Here is a 19,607-nt window from a genome sequence, read left to right as displayed (position 1 = left end):
AAAATTGTGATAAGGTTTATATATGTTTATGTTATATTAATATATTATAATATTATATTTTTATAAAAGTTTTATAATTTTTATTATTAATATTACATATTATTATATTATATAAATATATATATATATATTTTTATATATATATATATATATATATATATATTTATATATGTTTAGTTTATTGCAGAAGGGATATCGTCTGTCCCTACTGGAGATTATACAAATTTTATTATTATACAAAGATTATTTATTCTTCACAATGTCTGATCTTACGCAGATAAAATAGATGATGCTTTTCAGACATTACAGACTTGTTCTTTTGCATTTCACTAGGACCCATGCTATTACACGTGATAGGAAGCCAGGAGCACCAGTTTAGGGTAAATTGCATACGAATTCTGGGTGATCCAATACACAAAAGCATGAGGGCCCACAAGGGCTAAATAGTGTCTGTTTTGTTCTGAATTAACTATTTACGACTGGAAAATCAGAGGGATTGGTCAGCTGAGTGTAAAATTGGTAGTAGATATGCAGACCAAGCTTTAAACACTATCTCAGTGCATTTGCCCCTGAAAATAATTCCCTATTTACCATCATTGAAAAATAAAAATTCTAAATAGGCTGCTTCAGTAAATTAATTTATTAATGAATGAAAATAATTCTAAGTAAAATATTTAGCATCTGATTTGAAATTTACCTTAATATACCATTCTATTTTTTTATCTATAGACATAGAAAACATGTCAGACGTCTGTACTAGTGTACCAAATGTGCATTGTCTAGCTGTTATTCTGACCTGTTAGCATCATTATTTTCTTTAAATTTTCATTATATATATAGAGCAGCAGTCGCCAACTGGTGATCCGCAAGAAAATGTTAGTGGTCCGTGGCTCTGGCCGGTGCGCTCCCCCCCCAGCAGGGTTAGGAGAAGGACCACACTGGGGGGAGCACACTGGCCAGAGCTGTGGACCACTTCTACCGTACAGATTGTAGCCTCAGGGCGTTGGGTGAGTTGTCTCTGGACACAACCTGTCCACTCTCCCATTGCAGGCTCAGAACTGGGATAGGAGAGTGGGTGGTTCTGGCATCATGACGTCACTTTAGGGGAAGGTTTCTTCCCCTTTGAGTGACACACGGCTCCCCACATGTGCAGTCGGGAGTCCATACATTTAGTGGTCAATAGGTCTGAAAAGGTTGGCGACCACTGCCTAAGAGGGAACTGAGCTGGTTGGAAAATTGCATCTAATATTTGGCAGTAGTTAGGCTGTGTACACACATCAACACAGCTGAGCCTCTTATCGCACGAGAATCATCTGACGTGTGTACGTAGCCTTAGACACATTTAACTTGATAACTACTAGATATACAATTACCAGAAAAAAGGGAAACCTTCACATACTTATTACTGCTAGAGGATACAACAATACCAGGCTTATGGGAAGAATAGGGTAGGAACCAAACAAGACATAAAGACCAGATGAGGAACCATGTTATTTTTTTTAGTTTGTCCCACTATTGATGTAATTTGATATAAAGATAAAAGAACAAGTTGCAGTCTCAGAAAAGCTCAATTACTTCTGACAGTATATGTCAGTCATGTATTACCCCAAGTGTTCTATGCTTTGCCTTGCCTCCTAAGTTTTCACTTGATGAAAGTCACTGCTTGGAGTAAAATATATTCAATAAATTGTTTGTTTTTGCAGCCCAAAAAACACTTATTTCTTCTTAGCTTTAATTATCTACTTCTGACAGTAGCCTTTAAAAATATTTTATCCATATAGACAGATGGTCAACATCCAAAAATCAAAAAGCTTTAATAGTATACCATTTGTCATTTGCCATCAAAATCTAAAATATGGAAATTCAGACTACAGAAGAGTTCTTCTATACATGCACTGTTTGTTTTCTTTTCCTATGGGTGACAATGACATTCATCATGACAGCTATACATGACATGAACTAGAGATACCTCTAGACTAAACTTGCCTCGACATGTCCAGGTAGGCCAAGGCAAGACAACCTAATTAAGGTAATTTCCTTCTCATAAACTGATGATTGCAGATTAGATTTGGCAGACTGGCTATCAGTCTCTCTCTACTTTATCATATCAAATCAAAAAAAAAAAAAAATGGAGACACATAATCTAATTAACTCTCTATTTAGCTGGACAAGAACATGCATTGTGGAACAGCAACTACAAGAACATGTGCTTCAGGAGGGCTTCACTAACCACCCACTTGAATAATGGTTGATCTAGACAAGAGTAGACGTCTTTTATTCAGATGGTACTTGGCGGTGTATACAATGATTTGATCATATTTCCATCTTCTCCGTGTGTTTTACATTTTTGTAAAGGTTACAAAATGTCCAATCTTGTGTAGATAAATGTGTAGATCTGTATATTCAGATTATATGTGGCCATACAAGCAGGTATAATCATAGGTGTTTTGGCTGTACCATTATAGGTTCAAATGGTTGGAAAATTAATTAATCCACTGTAATATGCTGATGAATCAGACAGAAATAACCTGAAATATGGGATCCTCACATGTATGTGAGGGGATTAGGTAGTTGCAAAATGTAATCTTGTTTACTGCCCATCTTTGCCCATACAGAAAAGATAAAGCAGATATGAATAATTACCAGTCTTAATGGTAATGAGGGATTGTTGAGGATGCCAATATTTGTCCTCTAAACTATAGTTTGCTATGTGCATAGTCTTAAAGCAAATCTGTCCTAAGGAATATATTCTTGAGCTCTTGAGCCTTCAAGCCAGAATGTTCTGTATACAAATACCAACATAATTTCCAAGTCAGAGCTGTAACATATTACTTACACTTTCCCAGTCACCTTTTTATAGATTAGATGGGGAGCACATTGCATTGCGGGACCTGTGCACAAATTCTGATTTTTTTTATTTCTGACAGTTATCCAAAAAGCAGGACGAAGGCTCTTTAAGGCATTTTTAAGTTTACTTTAAAGCTGACAAAAGACCACAGCTAGCACTGTCATAAGAGTAGCTGCAATCAAAATGCCCGCAAGTATTCATGTTCGTGTTAGCATCCATTTACTGTGATCACACTTTTGCAATGTAGATAGAAAGATAGATGCAAAGTTGATCAACTACAAACTATTACAGCCCAAATGTTATCCAAAAGTGTTAAAATAGAAAGTAACTAGTAATAATTCGAAAACAGATGTTTATGGAAACCTATTGACACTAAATTTGGGTGATCTTAGGTCTGCAGGACAGCTTTTTTTCAAGGAATGCATGCTTCAGGATACAGGGCAAGCATTTAGGACAGGCCAAAAACAAGCTCTGACATCAATGAATGACTGGAGAAGTTGTTAGGTAACATTTGAACGTTGGGATTTTAACATCAACTCCACAGTGCCAATAAGAGATCGGTTCAATTTCATGTTCAGCGGCAATGTTACATAGCCTAAAAAATTAATGGAAAATCTAGCATGGGGTAGGAATCTCCCCCCCCCCCTATAGTTTTCTTTTATTTACACCTATATCTAATCTGTTTAAAAACATAGTCATTATAAATCCACCCTAGGTTTGATAAAATGATTTAAAAATCCATTGCCCTACATCTCCACTCATCACTAAGTAATTGATACCTGGTGGCTACTCCATCAACAAACTCACATCTACTTCATTTCTTATTACTCTATTAACTACTCCCATATAGATTTAGCTCCTTTAATGATTATCATCTTGTCAGGCTGTATCCTAACCACACGGTTGATTTTAATAAAGACCATGTTCCCAAAGCCTGGAAGGGAAGTGGTGCCTAATTAACACTCTGTTACTGGAATGTCAAGTTATGTTTTCCAATATATTTCTAATATATGGTTAAAGTTATTACCTCCTGGTAAAAGCTCTAAAAGACCAGCAAATATATTCATATTTCAAGCATTAAGGTCTAAAAAGGAACCTCCCCAAAGAGATTGCCTACGCTTTTTTGATCCCTCCTCTTACAACCTCTAACAGCAAGTCTCTGCTTATACAAATTAATATAAATAAATTTACATTTTTCAAATGTACTCAAAATTAAACAAACAGATCACCAAATCTTTGCAAATTTTATCAATACTGATGAATTACTTAATCCTTAATCTTGTCTATGCAGTTGACTTGTTGTACACCATGCCTTCTCTTAGCTACAGGCACTAATAAGGCCTTTAATCAGGTTTGCTGATCCTTCATTAATTTAATCCTGCAACACTATAGTCTGGAAGATATTACATAGGTTTAGGTTCCTTTACTCTAATCCTGCTATGGTTCTGAAAATCAATGTACTTGAATTTGAACTCATCAAACTGCCCTGTTTTTTCCATCTATACATTGGTTTATTAGACCTCCAATTCATATTCAATCCTCTTTTGCCACCGCTAATTCATAGTATTAAACAAACAAAAGTCCTTGGCTAAAGCACCAAAAACTGAGTTATCCTGAACCACATAGAGGACTAGCTCTTCTGAACATTTCAAAAAATTATATTTAGTTATCATACCATGCATGTCCTTGTTCAGGTTTTTATTCATATATAGGGCCTGATTTATGAAAGTTCTTCAAAACTGGCAAAATAGGCTATCATTGGGGAACCTGGGTGACCCAGAGAACTTTAAAAAAAAAATAATTTCCTATTATTTATCAAATATTTTTATTTAAAAAAAAATGTCAATAAATGATACACTCTGATTAAGCAAATTAAATGTGGTTCATTAAATGTTCAATTTAAGAGTATGTAGACAACACACAGTAGAAATATAAAAACACAATTGATCTTACAGCAAACAGATGATATAATACAGCCCCTTAAAAAGTTTTAAACCTTAAAATGCAAGTTATAAAGTCACAAAGTGCTAGTGTTTTTTATGTCAAGAAAATGCCACAACCACTACCTGGCCCCTTCAATTTGTAACCTATTATTTACTAGTTCTGGTGATTTAATTATCAGTCCTATGTCAGGATGAGGACAGTCTGTCACTTAGTTTGTTGGTGGGCACCAACAGGTATCTGTGCCTTGTATCATCTTGAAATACTATTTCATGGTGCCTAAGAAGCAACATATATACAAGTACTTTCATGGAAGGTGGTCATTGCTTAGGCATTCACATCGAATTCCACAATGCAATACCGGGTTGAATTGCATTCGGTATATGGGCATGAGTGGTGCTGGTATAGAATTATGCAGTACATTTGCACAGTTGTTAGACTCCAGCTCCCTGCATAATCAAGATAACATGAAAAGTTCATTCAGGAGGCCCCCAAAGTACTTACTAGCTAAATTTTATTGTTAATGGTATAGATGTTTCTCTGCAGTATGTTGGCAGACTGGGGCATTGGCTTAGCTACAGAACCATGGGTCCTGATTTTGGACCTGGGTCTCTCTTCCCCTGCAACTGTGTTGTAAATGGAGCCGGCAGAGGGGATCTTCTACTACTGTCTTTCTTTACCATGCTATAACAGATGACATAAGCTAAGCTGAGCCAGTAAAAGGAAGCCAATGGTAGAAGATCTCCCCTGCCGACTCCGTATACAACAATCAGCGGTCAGACAGCAGTCATGAGAAGTGACCCTACAAACCCTCTGGAATAAGGTGATTGGGATTGCTCTGTTCATATACCACTGATAATGATACACATATAGACATTTCTGCTCGGTGTGTCTGTGGCTACTTTCTAAAGAAAACAACCACAAAAATTTAAAAAGACTTTGCAGCCAAAAATATTTTAATTCGGCTACACTGCAGTTGTGTGTATTCGGTTAACATATTTTTCATGTGTGAAAGCCTCCCTTGTGTAGACATCCAAAGGTCCAAAGAGGATGTACAGTAAAAGAGGAAGTATTGCCAAGGTATTGACACTTCTGGAGTAGTAAAATGTCTAAAGAAGGCACATTTAAATGAACTATATAACATCCTTTACTGAATTAAAGAACATTGCAAGTGAGCTAATGGCAGATTCATCCATGTGACATCAGGCTGCAAACTCCTGCAAGGTCTGGCACCCAAAGCAAACTAAAATGTAAACAATCTTCTTTTGGCAAAAAAAGAGCAATTCCCGAAAAGCTGGACAAAAATACTGTTTCTTAAAAATGAACATCTGCATCAATAAAAGTAACCCTTTCTTTATAAGTTTTATATTTTGCTGCTCATCCTTTTTTATCTAATATATTCTCTGCTTTTAGAACCCCTAGATCAAATGATCATGGCATGATGATCATGATGGTGGTGCCAAATGGAAAAGGATTTGCCACTTTCAGAGATTTGATCAGTAGATAATGCACTTATGGATTAACCAATTATGGATTTTTACTTTTAATTTGTCTAAATAATGAAGGTGTCTGTATTAACTGTGTCTCTATTATTACACCAAATCTTTGCTATGAAAGTAAAGCTTAAAAGGCATATATGTGGTTAACAAGTATACAGCTAAGTAAAACCTGTCTTGTTCAGTTTATTTCTAATTGTCCCCCTTATTTTATAATACAAACGACTATAGAACAAAGGCCAGGTATAAAGGAACTATCGTGTCATAAGATATATGTCTGCTTCTGATTTGTACATATCATCGGTTTGTGGTTCCTTGGTAATTTTGCCATACTTTGTAGGATAGTTCATTTAAAGGTTGGACAGACTCAAAATAGCTCATAAAATGATGGACAAACTAGGCCTGGTTTATTAAAGCTTCCCAAGACTGGAGAAGATAGACTATCATAGGATCCAGCCAACCTAAAACGGATTTCTTAAAAATCATTTGCTATTATTTGGCTAATGTTTTTAATCCTGGACCACATTCATTCCAGATTTTCTGGATCCCCTAGATTATCCTAAATTAGTCTAGATAGTCTATCTTCTCCAGTCTTGGAGAGATTTATTAAAATAGGCCCTATGTCTTCATGAAAACAAAGTCTTTTAAATTTCAGACATTTAAAAATAGAAAACTGCTAGTATGTATCAGTTGTCAGGGCATATCCTAACTCCCTATATATAAAAAGCTGACCATACACTTTGCAAGGTATTTAGTTGTATATTGTCTGTTAGATCAAAAACTTTATATCATCGGTTGCCTAATTGGATGAGGATTTAATTGACTGCTTTAGGTAGGTCAACATAGTATCAGGCAGCTCCAAAAAAAATGTAAGAAAAAGCCTGCAAACTCCATGCAGATAGTGTCCTGGCTGAGATTCGAACCTGGGACCCAGCACTGCAAAGGCCATTGTGCTGCCAGTATCACTAAAAGGATGTCTCACCTGCTTTTACAGTATCAATCTATAGCTGGTGGAAAAATAGAAAATCCTGCCCTACAAAATAGTGACAACTGTGATCCCCAGCATTGTCCATAGGCAGTTCTTTATAAATCTTTATAGCTCATCAGTTTGGATTTACCCATAATAGTGGCCCCAGATTCATTCCTTGAACTCCGGCATACATGGTTGTACCCAACATGTATTGATAAAATTGTTGTATACCAGTGTTTCTTGACATTTTTAACATGGGTAAACCCTTGTAATAATTTTCAGGGAACCCTTTCTATAATTACTATACCCACAGGCCACAATATAATAATGTGCTGGTCATTGGGAAGAATGTCACTTACAGATAGCCAAAAAGATTTTTGGTGTCAGTTAAAGTGACCTGATCCCCCTACCCACGCACAAACTGATCATTGCTTAAGGAACCCCTAGCAACCCTTGTTGAGAAGCACTGTGGTATATGTATGCATGTTTTTATGTGCATGGGTAGGGGGAATAGCCACATGCCATGCAAACAGTTAAATCCAGAGATGGAATACACACAAAAAGGCTGCTTGACCTGCCAAAGAATATGTATTTCTGTCCATCCAGTATTGTTCTGCCATGCGGCGGACATATTGTGGTGGCCCTGGACATCCTCAGCCAGCAGGCCCCCTACAGCAGCTGCCACAGTCTTTGCCTGCAAGTCTGCCCTGGACACTGGACACTTAGGGCTCGTGCTGTGAGCTGTAAATTAAAGGCAGGTCTACAAGCAAAGACTGTGCCAGCTGCTGCAGGGCCCCTGCTGAATGAATGATGCTGAATAATAACAATACCTTGACATATTCTGTAGCGCTGTACAATAAACAGGGTTTGTAGGTGAAATGCCTGTATAAAATACAAGTACAAATATTGATACAGGAGGAGAAGAGGACCGCGATTATTGGAGCAGGGTCATATACTATAGGAGTGATGAGGAAGGATAATAGTAAGATATCAGAGGAGAGAAAAAAGAAGGTGGCTGAGGAGATAAGTTGTATTGTGCCTAAAGCTGCGCACACACGTGCAATAGTTCTTGTCCGACAATCGGCTCAGGGTCAATATCGGGCAAGAATCTGGTGTGTGTACAGTGCTCATTGTCTATCGTTTGAAAGACCTGGCAGATCCACGGACAACGAATGATCATAATGCAAGGGAAGAGGGGAATGCGCAGCAGGGTGCCGCTCCGTCGGTCTCCCCCTCCCCTCTCCATAGAGCAGAATGTGCTGTATGTACAACACTAGTTCATGCATCGTGTAGTCGTTGAGTCGATGAAAGATCCTTTCCAACAATTATTGCACGTGTGTACCTAGCCTAAGTGATCATCTCCACTCTTTGTCAATTCGCTTCCTTCCTCTATTACTATTCTTCCTGCACAGTATTTTCCCTCCTTGTGCTGCTTCTTTCAACTTTAGTCTGAGCTCAGCACTGCAAAAAGATAATAGAAGGACAAGGCACTAATTGCATTTTACAAAGCACAGATCTGTATTTGTGTGTTCCTATAGCTTCCTGTTTGAGGAATACCCAATGATTGCCAGCAAGCTCAGCCTGCAAAAACAGGAGCAGCCAAGCAGGAGTTGCACCAATCACTGTACTGCTAGTCGCACACTGGGGCGGGGCTTCACAGGGATTGGTTTGCTGCCTTCCTAGCTGTCTTTCTATTGGTTGTATTGCCGTATGGAGTATTGGAGTGTGTAAAGTCTTGGTCAGTGTGCGCTGGGTTGGAGCGATTCTGCTATCATGGCTTCGGCTGTCAGTGCTGCCTATTTCCAGAGAGCCAACTTCTTCTGGATGGCTGTCATCACCTTGTCCATGGGCTTCTTTGCTGTAAGAGGGGACGGGGAGGGAGGCGAATATTCATTCAATGGACAGCACAATGCAGGAGGTCTGAGTGGCATAGAGGTGGTCACGTGACGCTTCATTCCTGGGACTGAGCATGCATACAATGCAATGGTCCTACTGATTATATAATAATATTATTACTGTAATATATATAGTGTATATAATAATATTATTACAGTAATATATATATATATATATTTATTTTGTATGTATGTGCATATATTATTATTGCTGTAATAGATTTATTGTGTTTGTATGTATACCAGCAGCAACGACCATCCAGCACCACCAAGGTGTCACCCAAATAAGTCCATAGATAGGCAATGGCAATTCTAAAATCTGGTTGTCCCCAGGTTTGTGCAGACTATTTCCACCATCAGTAAAAGCAATCATCAAATTTCTTATCACAATGACAAAAGCTTGGTTATGACCAGGAAAGAAGCGTCCTGTGTAATATGGGCGGTGGGGGTTACTTTAGAATTGGTGTCTTTAGATTCCAGTAATGGAGATCAATGCTAGAAATGTATGTTTATACATTTTGGGTGGTTTGTTAAAGATCTCCAGGACTAGAGAAGACAGACTATCATCAGAGAACCTGGATGATCCAGTAAACCTGGAGTACGTCTGTTCCAGGAATGATAATATGTGCAATATAGTAGGCAAATATTTGATTGATTCCATGTTTGGTTTATGATCCAGGTGATGGTTGTTCTCCACTTACAAAGGAGTAAGTTGTCTCCTGTATCTAAATTATTTCAGAAGAGCCATCTGGCCAGCTAAATCTCCTGGGATCGGTCAGCGCACAGTTTATAGCGTGTGTGATGATCTTAATGCAGAGCATCAGGAAATCCCAAAATACAAAGTATACATGAATATACAAAATCTGTTTTGCCTGACGAAGGATTTGCAATCTGTCCATTCAGTCTTGTGATATACACAATTCTGACATAGGTGACACACACATCCTGATTCAGCAATGCAGATTTGCATGTCACCTCATTACCCCCCTGCCTGCCTATTCAGCAAGGAATCTAAATTGTCACTTCTTGAATTGGAAAAAGTGTTAGTCAAGTGATCTTCCTGTCTATGTATATGTGCAAATCACAAGCATGGCTAAACAAAATAACAAATGATGTGTATGGTATGTTTATCAACAAACCTTTAGTTATTTAAATGTTTATTTAGCAATTAGGCTGGTGTTACCCTTTCTTATATGTTGTTTTATTTTGTTTATCATGTAGAGACAGGGATATTCACTGTAAGGCTCCGATGTGAGACACATATTCCCCACCGTACTCTTCACCTATAGACAAGCCTGCTTAGTCTTGGGGGGGGGGGGTAGTAAAGCCATGGCAGCGCTTTTGTTGCCCCTGGGACGTAGGCATGCAAGCCATAGTGTCTATGGACACAATAATTGATAGGGGTTGGGGATCCACAAGGACAGGACTTAGTCAAGTGGAAGATGGGGATCATGTGAAGCCAGGTTGTGGAGCAAGAGCAGGGGTCATACATAGAGAATAGCTCAACCAAGGCTGATAGTCCAGGGGATTGAATGTACAGAGTAAAGCAGATCTGCCAACCTGTGTGCCCATTACATTCAGCAGGCAGCACATCACCCAAAACTGTATTGGGAGTGAGTGTGCCCACACAGAGAAAGCTAGAATCATACGTGGCAGTTGAACAGGCTGGAGGCATGAGAATGAAGGGATTGGTAAGCATTAATATTTACCCAGCTGATCTGTGCTACCAGGCAAATTGCTTAAGGTCTGTTGATCTTATTGGAGTTTCTATTTTTAAGAGAATGTTAAAACTTTTGCATGATCTGTGCTGATGTAAAGGAGTTTATGTCCTCAGACTGGCTTCAGGTATGTTCCTCAACAAAGCTATACCCAATCTATATCAATGAAAATAAAATAATTCAAAGAACATTTCTGATAAATTAAAACTGTGTTATTCACTCCTTCATTGTGTGTGCCCAACAATATTAAAATGTTTCTAATATATTTAAAATGTTTTTTCCAGTGGACAGTATTTTGGCCTGCGAAGGTTCCATATGAGCAGCTTGGACCTCTTGGATCTTTTGTTCAGTATCTGGTGAAGAATCACTATAGCACCTTGTTTAATGGGTAAACTGCACAACCTTTTCTTATTTATTATTACATTTCCAATAGCATTGATTTCATTAGTTAATATAGTTGATATGGGGGATAAAAATTTTAAGATATTGTTTGTTCATTTTAAGAAATGCCTATCAGTTGCAAGTTGCAGTATAAAGCAGAGTGAAATCGAATGGGGTAAGGGTGGCTGGGGCACCTAGAGGATTAGTGGTAATTTTTATTATTAAACAGGATTTATATAGCACCAATATATTACGCAGCACTGTATATTTAATAGGGTATGCAAATGACAGAGAGATACAGATAGTGACACAGAAGGAGGAAAGGACCCTGCCCCGAAAAGCTTACAATCTAATACTGTGACATGATGCCTTCTCCTCTATGGCTTTGTTAGTTTGAGAAGAAAACATTTATTATTGCATGTCATAGATCAGAAGTTCTCAAATATTCTTCTCCAAACCGTAAATACTTATCATCTGACATTGACCTAAAGCAAACAGGTCACTTAAACTGTCAAAACTGCCCTGAGCAATCATTACTTTACCCACTCCTAGTATGGAAATTAGACACACTTCTCACCCCCACCCCAAAACACAACACCTTATACCTGAGCTACTTGTTAGCAAGCCCAGACATTTTTGTGTATTTGGTGGGACACTTGCCCATGCAAGTAGCAATGTGCAGTAACATTCTACTTGCATGCAAATGCCGGGAGGCTCTGGGTAAAACATAAACTGCAGAAACATGTATTGACAGCGCAATCTGCTGTTAAATCCTTTTTTGCTAATTTAGACGAAGGTTTTCTTTAAAAACCTGTTTTTAGAAACATAGCAGCAATCGATAGACACTAGGACATCTTTAGAGTATTCAGTATTAAATAGGAACGCATTCATTTAAAATGCTTAATTTCTCTATACTTTTACCCTCTTATTTTTTTTTATTTGCCATTCAAGGAATTTAGAAGCATCCTAAACTGATCTAATTGTTAGATGTTTGGAAGGTGTGGGGATTGTCAGCAATGAGCTATTACAATACACACACCTCTTTGTGGAGTGTTGGAGGGTCCTGATTTTGAAATTCTGTGAAGGCACACACATTCTTCTGTGATACCTTGTGATGTTCTTCCCTTTTTAATTCAATGAGTAAAGCTCAAATATGTGGGGGAAATATAACATAGTAATTGCCTACTGCCTTGTATGCTGGTTAAGGGAAGTGGTGGGGGCTACAGGCAGAAAAATACAGCCTGCTTAGAAATGCTTAGCTTTTACACTTGTTTTGAAACACAATAAAGTACAATCTTGTTAGAATTTGGTTTGTGCAAATATAAAGGATCACTCATTGTTGACAGCTAAGCAGGTGTATCTTTCCTAGAACCAGCAATTTAGAGTTTTCTTATAAATAGAACCGCACTTTACTCTCTTTTAGACAAATCTGATTGGAAGGCAGATATGGAGAGTTCAGCATGTATTTTGTATACAACCTTTGAACCTATGTGAATGAACTCAAAGAAGAGTTCATTTTCAACATTATAGGTAGTTATAGGAAGAAAGCAAATACTAAATAACAATTAGTAAAATATTGTGTATACATAATTGGAGATTTACCTACAAAAACTATAAATAGAAGTCTTTTTGTTTATTCCCCCATTTCTCTAAGCATACTACATTTATGACTTTCTTATTTCCAGTGCTAGGTAACCAGGGTTCCTCATGAGTTTGCTAGAGCTTGCAATTTGTACCTCTCGAGTAAATTTACCTGATATCAATGATCTTTTTGGCTATTTGTAAGGATGATATTTTCCCAATGACCAGCAATGTAAGAGTTATTATTCCTAGTGACCACCATGCAATATAATATGAGCTGTGTATGTTGTAATTATAGAAGCGGTCCCTGAAGACCTGAAAGTTATTTCAAGGGTTCATCCATGTTAAAAGGGTCGAGAAAGGCCATTCTAGACTATTGTCACACAAAAACAAGTGTTTTCCTAATGCATGATGTATTCTTAATGCAACTGCAGATTTTAGCCATGATATAAACTCTGTAACCATTTAGGTGGAGTTTCCAGGAAGAATCACAGATTGACTGGTTAGGTAGTGCACATTTTGTCACTGGGCAATTGATGCCAGCAAAATGTTGAAAGTTATTTGATAAATAAAAGAACCTGTATTTTTGGTGGGAGTGTCAGGGGAAATAGAAAATGTAGGTTAATTCATAAATACTTAAATGAATCTCCCTGCAAGTGACACTGTGACAATCCCAATAGTGTTATATTAGCAGAAGGGGTTTGTGTGGATGAAATCTGGGGAGAGTCAGCTATTGAGTGGCTTTTAAACTGTATTTTTTTTATTAAGTTGAAGTCATGTAAAAAGTGCCAACATTTGGTGACAAAATGAACCAAGGAGACCTATTCAAAGATTTCCATACTTAGGTAAATATTTTGACCAGTCTGTGCACATTGAAGAGACAATGATCCCTATCAGGCTGCTTCTATTAGTTATACCAGTGTTTTCACCCTTTTAACATGTGAAAACCACTTGAAAGAAATTTCAGGTGTGCAGGAAGCCCCTACCATAAGTACAATATTAGCAATGCCTCCTACATTGCAGGAAGAATGTATCTTACAGATAGCCAACAAGATCATTGGTATCCATTAAACCGACAAACTGCTCATTGCTCAAGGTACCCCTCACAACGCCTGGAAAAACCCTAGTGTTCCATGTAACCCTGGTTGAGAAACATTGCTTTACAATATTGTTACAGATTCATGTACTGCTTGCAATTCTAAATACTAAAGTTTATATTCACAGGTTCTGGGTGGCGTGGTTGGTCCATTTTGCTGAGGCTGCTTACAGTTTGCGACTATGCAGGTTCGTACATATTATATTAATTTTCTCCACTTTACAATAATCAGTTTATATGTAATATACAGATGTAGAAAAGAAACGTGACTCTGTTAACGTAACGGACATGGGGCACACTAGAACATATACAGAGGTGCTTTTCAACAGTCACCTTTTAGTCATATTCAATTTTTTTATAAACTTCTAAATCACCCTATGGCAGTGGCATAGTTTGTCCTCACCAACATCATCATTAAGCTACTTTTATTGGACAGCTTGATACCTAAGCAAATGTGGTGACAAATTTCCATTTTAGTAGGGATCAACAACATTACATACTTATTTGGATAACGCTACATCAGGGATTAATACATCAGGAGAAATTGTGATTCCAGAAGAGAAACAGTAAAGACAGAACGCACTTACAACGTAAACACTCCAGCACATACGCGTTACAATATAGGTCAGGATGTAGTGCAGTACTGGCCATGTAGAACAGTGGAAGGGTTACGTATAAAAAACAGAGCGCAGAGAGTTTTCTTTATCATAGCATGAACAAAACACAAGCCACATATCACAGATGCCTTCTATAATCTGGGGATTCAACATATGCTTTCCAATAGAGACATTACATTTTTAGGACGCTGCTTAGGTGCAGTTAGCATTTCCAGATGCCTAAACATTCCCTCAAATTTTCACCCAGGCAAGGAAAAGTTGTATTGGGTAGTGAAAAAATAGGTGAGGCATAATGGATCACAAAAAATGTGCTCCCAGTTGTTTGTGCTATAGGCATCCAGTACCCCTTATAATTGTGTCAACTCCCCCACCCTCAATACTTTGTTCCAACTTTCTAAGGTTGGTCCTTTACTGTGTCCCATTTTTATTGCATTTTTATTATGTATAACTGTCCATGCCTTTGTATTGTGGTCCAACTTCCCAGTGTTCCACTAATCACTCCTGATGGTATAATAGTGTAATCAGTGTACCCCAATAATGTATACAACAAATACTTTGTACACCAGGCCTGTTCTGTGGGCAGAAAAGTACTGATGTTTAGAACTGCCATTGCTTCTCACTGACAGCTCTACTTTGCTCAATAAACAAAGCCCATCATGAGTGCTTGACAACTGGGTGGCCATTGAAAAGTATCAGCTTTTGCAGTATACCTGCAAGAATCTTTTGAACCCTCCTGCTGTTCAACAGTTGTAACACAAAAAAGCTTTTACCTTTAGGTAGTGTTAAGCTATGTACACAAACAAGATAGTTGTTACCTGAGACAAACAATCCTGATTTGTGTACAGCGTTCCCTTAATGCCAATAAACAATTTGGAACAACTTCTGTTATTTCTGATAGGGAAGGTCGCAGTGAGGTACCTTCTGTTCATTCTCTGCTCTCCCCTCTCCATGAAATTGAACAGCGATGTGTTCAGTGCTCAATCCGTATATGACAATATACAATTTTTTAGCAGTAATTTCTTTACAGTCAACTTTGGACTAATCTTTCAAAAATTCAGATATTTTTGCTATACATATAGATATTTGGTGATTTTACGTGGTCCAATTCTATATAATTTCAGTGGCTTAATAAGATAAATATGTGACCCCTCACCAAGGTCAATAAATGGAGCTGCTGACTGTCATAAGTACACTGAGATCTCCAGCGGTACACGTGTGCCAATTCTCTCGTTTAGATAAATTATAGCTAATACACAATGGATCTGGGTGGCTTTAAAAACAGTCAGATGTCTCCATGCCCGCAATTTTTATCTTTGATACCATCCTGTTAATGAGTAGCCGATGAAATTTTAGTACAATATGATGTAATTAGGGTTGCCTTCTAAACAGGAGGAACCTGGTGTACAGTGGGAGATTTAACCTGGGAAATTCTGAAATAATCCAGTCTTTCCACTAGATGGCAGTATTCTCTGTGAGTCTTTTTCTCCCCATTATTTTATATAATGTTCTCAGTTTGCATGTTTTATCAATTATCTTTCTTTTTAACACCACAGCAACCCAATGTGAATAAATTGAACTCATATTCTGTGCAATTCGGTGATTAAATTGAATCTACATGAGTTTTGGCTTGTTCTTCTTTGCACAATGTAATTTCCGTTAATCATTGCTGTATAAATTTTCAGCATGGCACATCTGGTTTGTTGTTTTTGTAATTTGCTATGGAACTGGATTGAAATATACTAAGAATCCACATTCCAGCTTCACAAATCTGTGTGGAATATACTGGGAGTATTACATATGGCATTTTGGAAACAAGGTATTTCTTATAAGCCTAAAACAAACTTACATAAATTTTAATGATAAACCCACCACCCCATGCCATTCACTTTTAGTGCATTTACACATCATTCCCTCCACTGCTCTGATCTTAGCCACTGCAACTGTTGTAATGTGGGTTGGCATTGTGCATAGCATGTGCTCCCTCATACCCTGGAGTACAAAGCTTTTGAATAAGCTAATAAGGTGAGGATTTATCTATGGAAAACATCCCACCAAACCTACATTTTCAGTAAAATTCAAACAAACACGATATAATCCACAATTTTGTAAAATATTAAAAGTAAGTTTGTGCTAAATACTAAGGGTCTGATTTATTAAAGCTCTCCAAGGCTGGAGAGGAAACACTTTTTTTTATTTGAACCTGGGTGATCCAGCAAACCCGGAATGGATTTAATAAAAGTCATTTGCTATTAGCAAATTTTAAATCCTGGATCAGATCCCTTCCAGGTTTTTTGGATCACCCAGCTTCACTGAAGAAAGTGTATCCTCTCCAGCCTTAGAGAGCTTTAATAAATTAGGCGCATAGTTAACAAGCTTTCCTAGCCTTGAATTCATGTGCGCATGAAGGCGTGAGAAACTTTTGTACCCATAATTGTCTATAAGCAACATCTTAGAGGAGATAACAAAGAGATCTGACCCAAATATTTTTTGCTTTTACTGCGGCATGCATGATGATATCTAAATTGTGTGACACAATTGTTTTTGTATCTTTATGGGAGGAGGGCGTTACTTTTTTTGAAGGGGGGGGGAGTTATTGTGTTTAACATTTCATTTTTTAAACATTTATTTACCTCAATTTTGTTTCTCACTAGGGGGCTGCATACCCCACCCTATGTTACAGGTTACCCGTATCTATTAGTCCCCCTTTGTCCCTCTCTGCATTGTTCTCCCAGCTCTGAACTGGTGTGAAGTGAAATGTTTACAGCTGAACCATATGAGGCCTGTACATTAGGTCACGTGTACATGTGTGTGTGTGAAAATTCATATGGAGATTGATTGGAAAACCTCATCCAATAGAGTTCATTGAGTAAGCAAACTGCCATTGGAAGGGTAGAGTTTTACCAATACAGTTTTCAAGTTATAATCTGTAAAACACAAGTACTACTTTATTCTTAAGTGCTCTGCGTGTTATATTGAATTTGAAAGGTTAAATGTTCTATTCTAATCCATTACATACTCTTTCCAGTGCAAAAGGAATCACAAACTCCGGAGCCAGAACACAGTGGGTCCTCCAAACTTTCCTTTTTGGAATAGCTTCTCTCTCTTTGCTTATTGCATACAAGCCAGTAAAGAAGCGACGGTAAAGCAAGAAAAAGGACTGTACAGCAAGCTGCTCTTATGTGTTTCCGGAGTGCAATTCTTTACTCTTTGACATTTTAAGAGACCTGTTGTATAAATTTAAGCACGACCTCTAAGCTGCAGGGATTTTAAAATCAGTTTCAATGTGCAAGAATCTCTATAACTGGCTCTTCCTAATGGCTTTTTTTTATACAGACTCAGCCTAACCTCAAACCACAAGCAGGAAAGTTATCGTTAAAAAATCTAAGCAATGTATAAAATATTAAGGAATCTTGTAACTGTGATACTACCATCCATCCAATGAGACTGAATGAAGAGACTTTTATTTCATCAAATAAAAAAAATGTGAACAACGTATTTCTGATAGTAGTTGGTTTAGACTGATTTAGTGTTGTTTGTTCTTACCTGCAAAGCCCTTCAGGGTGTAATACAGTCTTCTTTCTGCAGCTTCTTCTGTTGCTGTTCTTTAGTGCTGATTTAAACCTGGCTGTTTGTATTTCATGGATACAAAGAGGAAACCTGAACTGACGTAAACACCAAAAATGCTAATTGTATGGGTCTCTCTGACTTCAGAGAGACACATGGCCCGATCTATTAAAGCTCTCCATGGATGGAGAAGATAAACTTTCATGAGTGAACCTGGGTGATCCAGCAAACCTGGAATTTTTTTGTCCAGGACTGAAAACATCTACAAACTAATAGCGAATGATGTTTTAAAAATCCATTCCAGCTTTTCTGGATGACCCAGGTTCTTTCACGATTGTCTATCTTCTCCAGTCTTGGAGAGCTTTGATAAAGCATGCCCATAGAGTGGGTCAAGGTAAAGTTCAAACTTAAGGGAAAGCTTGTTCCGTATTGGTATCTCTAGCATTGGGCCCGATTTATTAAAGCTCTCCAAGGCTGGAGAGCAGTGTTCAACCCAGACTTTTCGGGTGGGAAGATTATATGGTCGGGTGGCACCCCTGTATTGTGACCTAAATCTTAGGTAACCACCCAAAAACATCCGGGTGGTTACTGAAAAGTGCTGGGTGGTGCGTCCGGCTCAAAGGACCCGGGGAGAATACTGGAGAAGATACACTTTCATCAGTGAATCTGGGTGATCCATCAAACCTGGAATGAATTTCTTCAAAGTCAGTTGCTGTTTGCTAGCAAATGTTTTGAATCCTGGACCAGATCCATTCCAGGTTTGCTGGATCACCCAGCTTCACTGATAAAAGTGTATCCTCCTATGCCTTGGCAAGCTTTATTAAATCAGGCCCATTATGCACACAATATTGCACACATGAAACAAAAAAGCCGAAATATGAGGCAGTTAAGGTAGAATAAATAGTTCACCGGTACCTAATATTCATAATAATAATTTCATAAGGATTAATGCCAGAAACTACATTTATGTGGTATTACTAGATAGAAGATGCACAAAAATATATTAGCAAACAGTTTGATTTTCATGCAAAATCCTATCATTTAAAAATGTTTTAGTGGTCAGCTTCTTCCTTCCTGAACTCTACATAACTGCCATGAGTAGAGCTCTTATTAGAAATGAATGAATTTGGGGCATGTATGTGCTTTCCGAAGGACTCGGTGATGAAGTTTTTAGTAAAGTAGACATAGAGGAGGGCGGACTGCAGTTATTAAAGATTAGCTTGTACAAGACATACCGGTATATTTTAGTATAAAGGCATTGGTACTTGCAGAAGCATTTTTGCGTAGGGTAGAAAAAGAAGGAGGGGGCTGTTATGAGCTGCCCTATAAGCTCCAGTTTGGGAGAGATTGATGATCTGGCTGTAAATATTTAAGACTAGTAAGAGATAAAGAGGCTGCTTTCACTTCGTTAAGCTGCGTACACACGGCAAATTTTTCTCGCCCGATAATCGGTATCGGCCAATTATCGGGCGAAAATCTGCCGTGTGTACAGTCGGTCGT

General features: G+C 37.9%; 1 protein-coding gene across 1 annotated transcript; it reads left to right on the top strand.

Moving 5' to 3' along the window:
- The first annotated feature begins 8,956 nt into the window (after window positions 1-8,956).
- On the top strand, window positions 8,957-18,127 carry TMEM254 (transmembrane protein 254). Its single transcript, XM_072424226.1, has 4 exons — window positions 8,957-9,115; window positions 11,153-11,256; window positions 14,055-14,114; window positions 17,569-18,127. The coding sequence occupies exons 1-4, from the start codon at window positions 9,029-9,031 to the stop codon at window positions 17,684-17,686; spliced, it is 369 nt and encodes a 122-aa protein (XP_072280327.1). The 5' UTR covers window positions 8,957-9,028; the 3' UTR covers window positions 17,687-18,127.
- Window positions 18,128-19,607: the final 1,480 nt, after the last annotated feature.

This window comes from Pyxicephalus adspersus, chromosome 10, assembly GCF_032062135.1.
Source record: "Pyxicephalus adspersus chromosome 10, UCB_Pads_2.0, whole genome shotgun sequence".
Classification (NCBI taxonomy): Eukaryota; Metazoa; Chordata; class Amphibia; order Anura; family Pyxicephalidae; genus Pyxicephalus; species Pyxicephalus adspersus.
Note: the sequence above shows the minus strand (reverse complement) of the source record. Positions and strands in the feature narration are given on the sequence as shown.

Bases quoted from the DNA above. Each gene is read 5' to 3' on its own strand.
- TMEM254 (XM_072424226.1), top strand. From the start codon at position 9,029: ATGGCTTCGGCTGTCAGTGCTGCCTATTTCCAGAGAGCCAACTTCTTC. The intron at 9,116-11,152 runs GTAAGAGGGGAC...TGTTTTTTCCAG, and splicing joins TGTCCATGGGCTTCTTTGCT to TGGACAGTATTTTGGCCTGC. The intron at 11,257-14,054 runs GTAAACTGCACA...TTATATTCACAG, and splicing joins TATAGCACCTTGTTTAATGG to GTTCTGGGTGGCGTGGTTGG.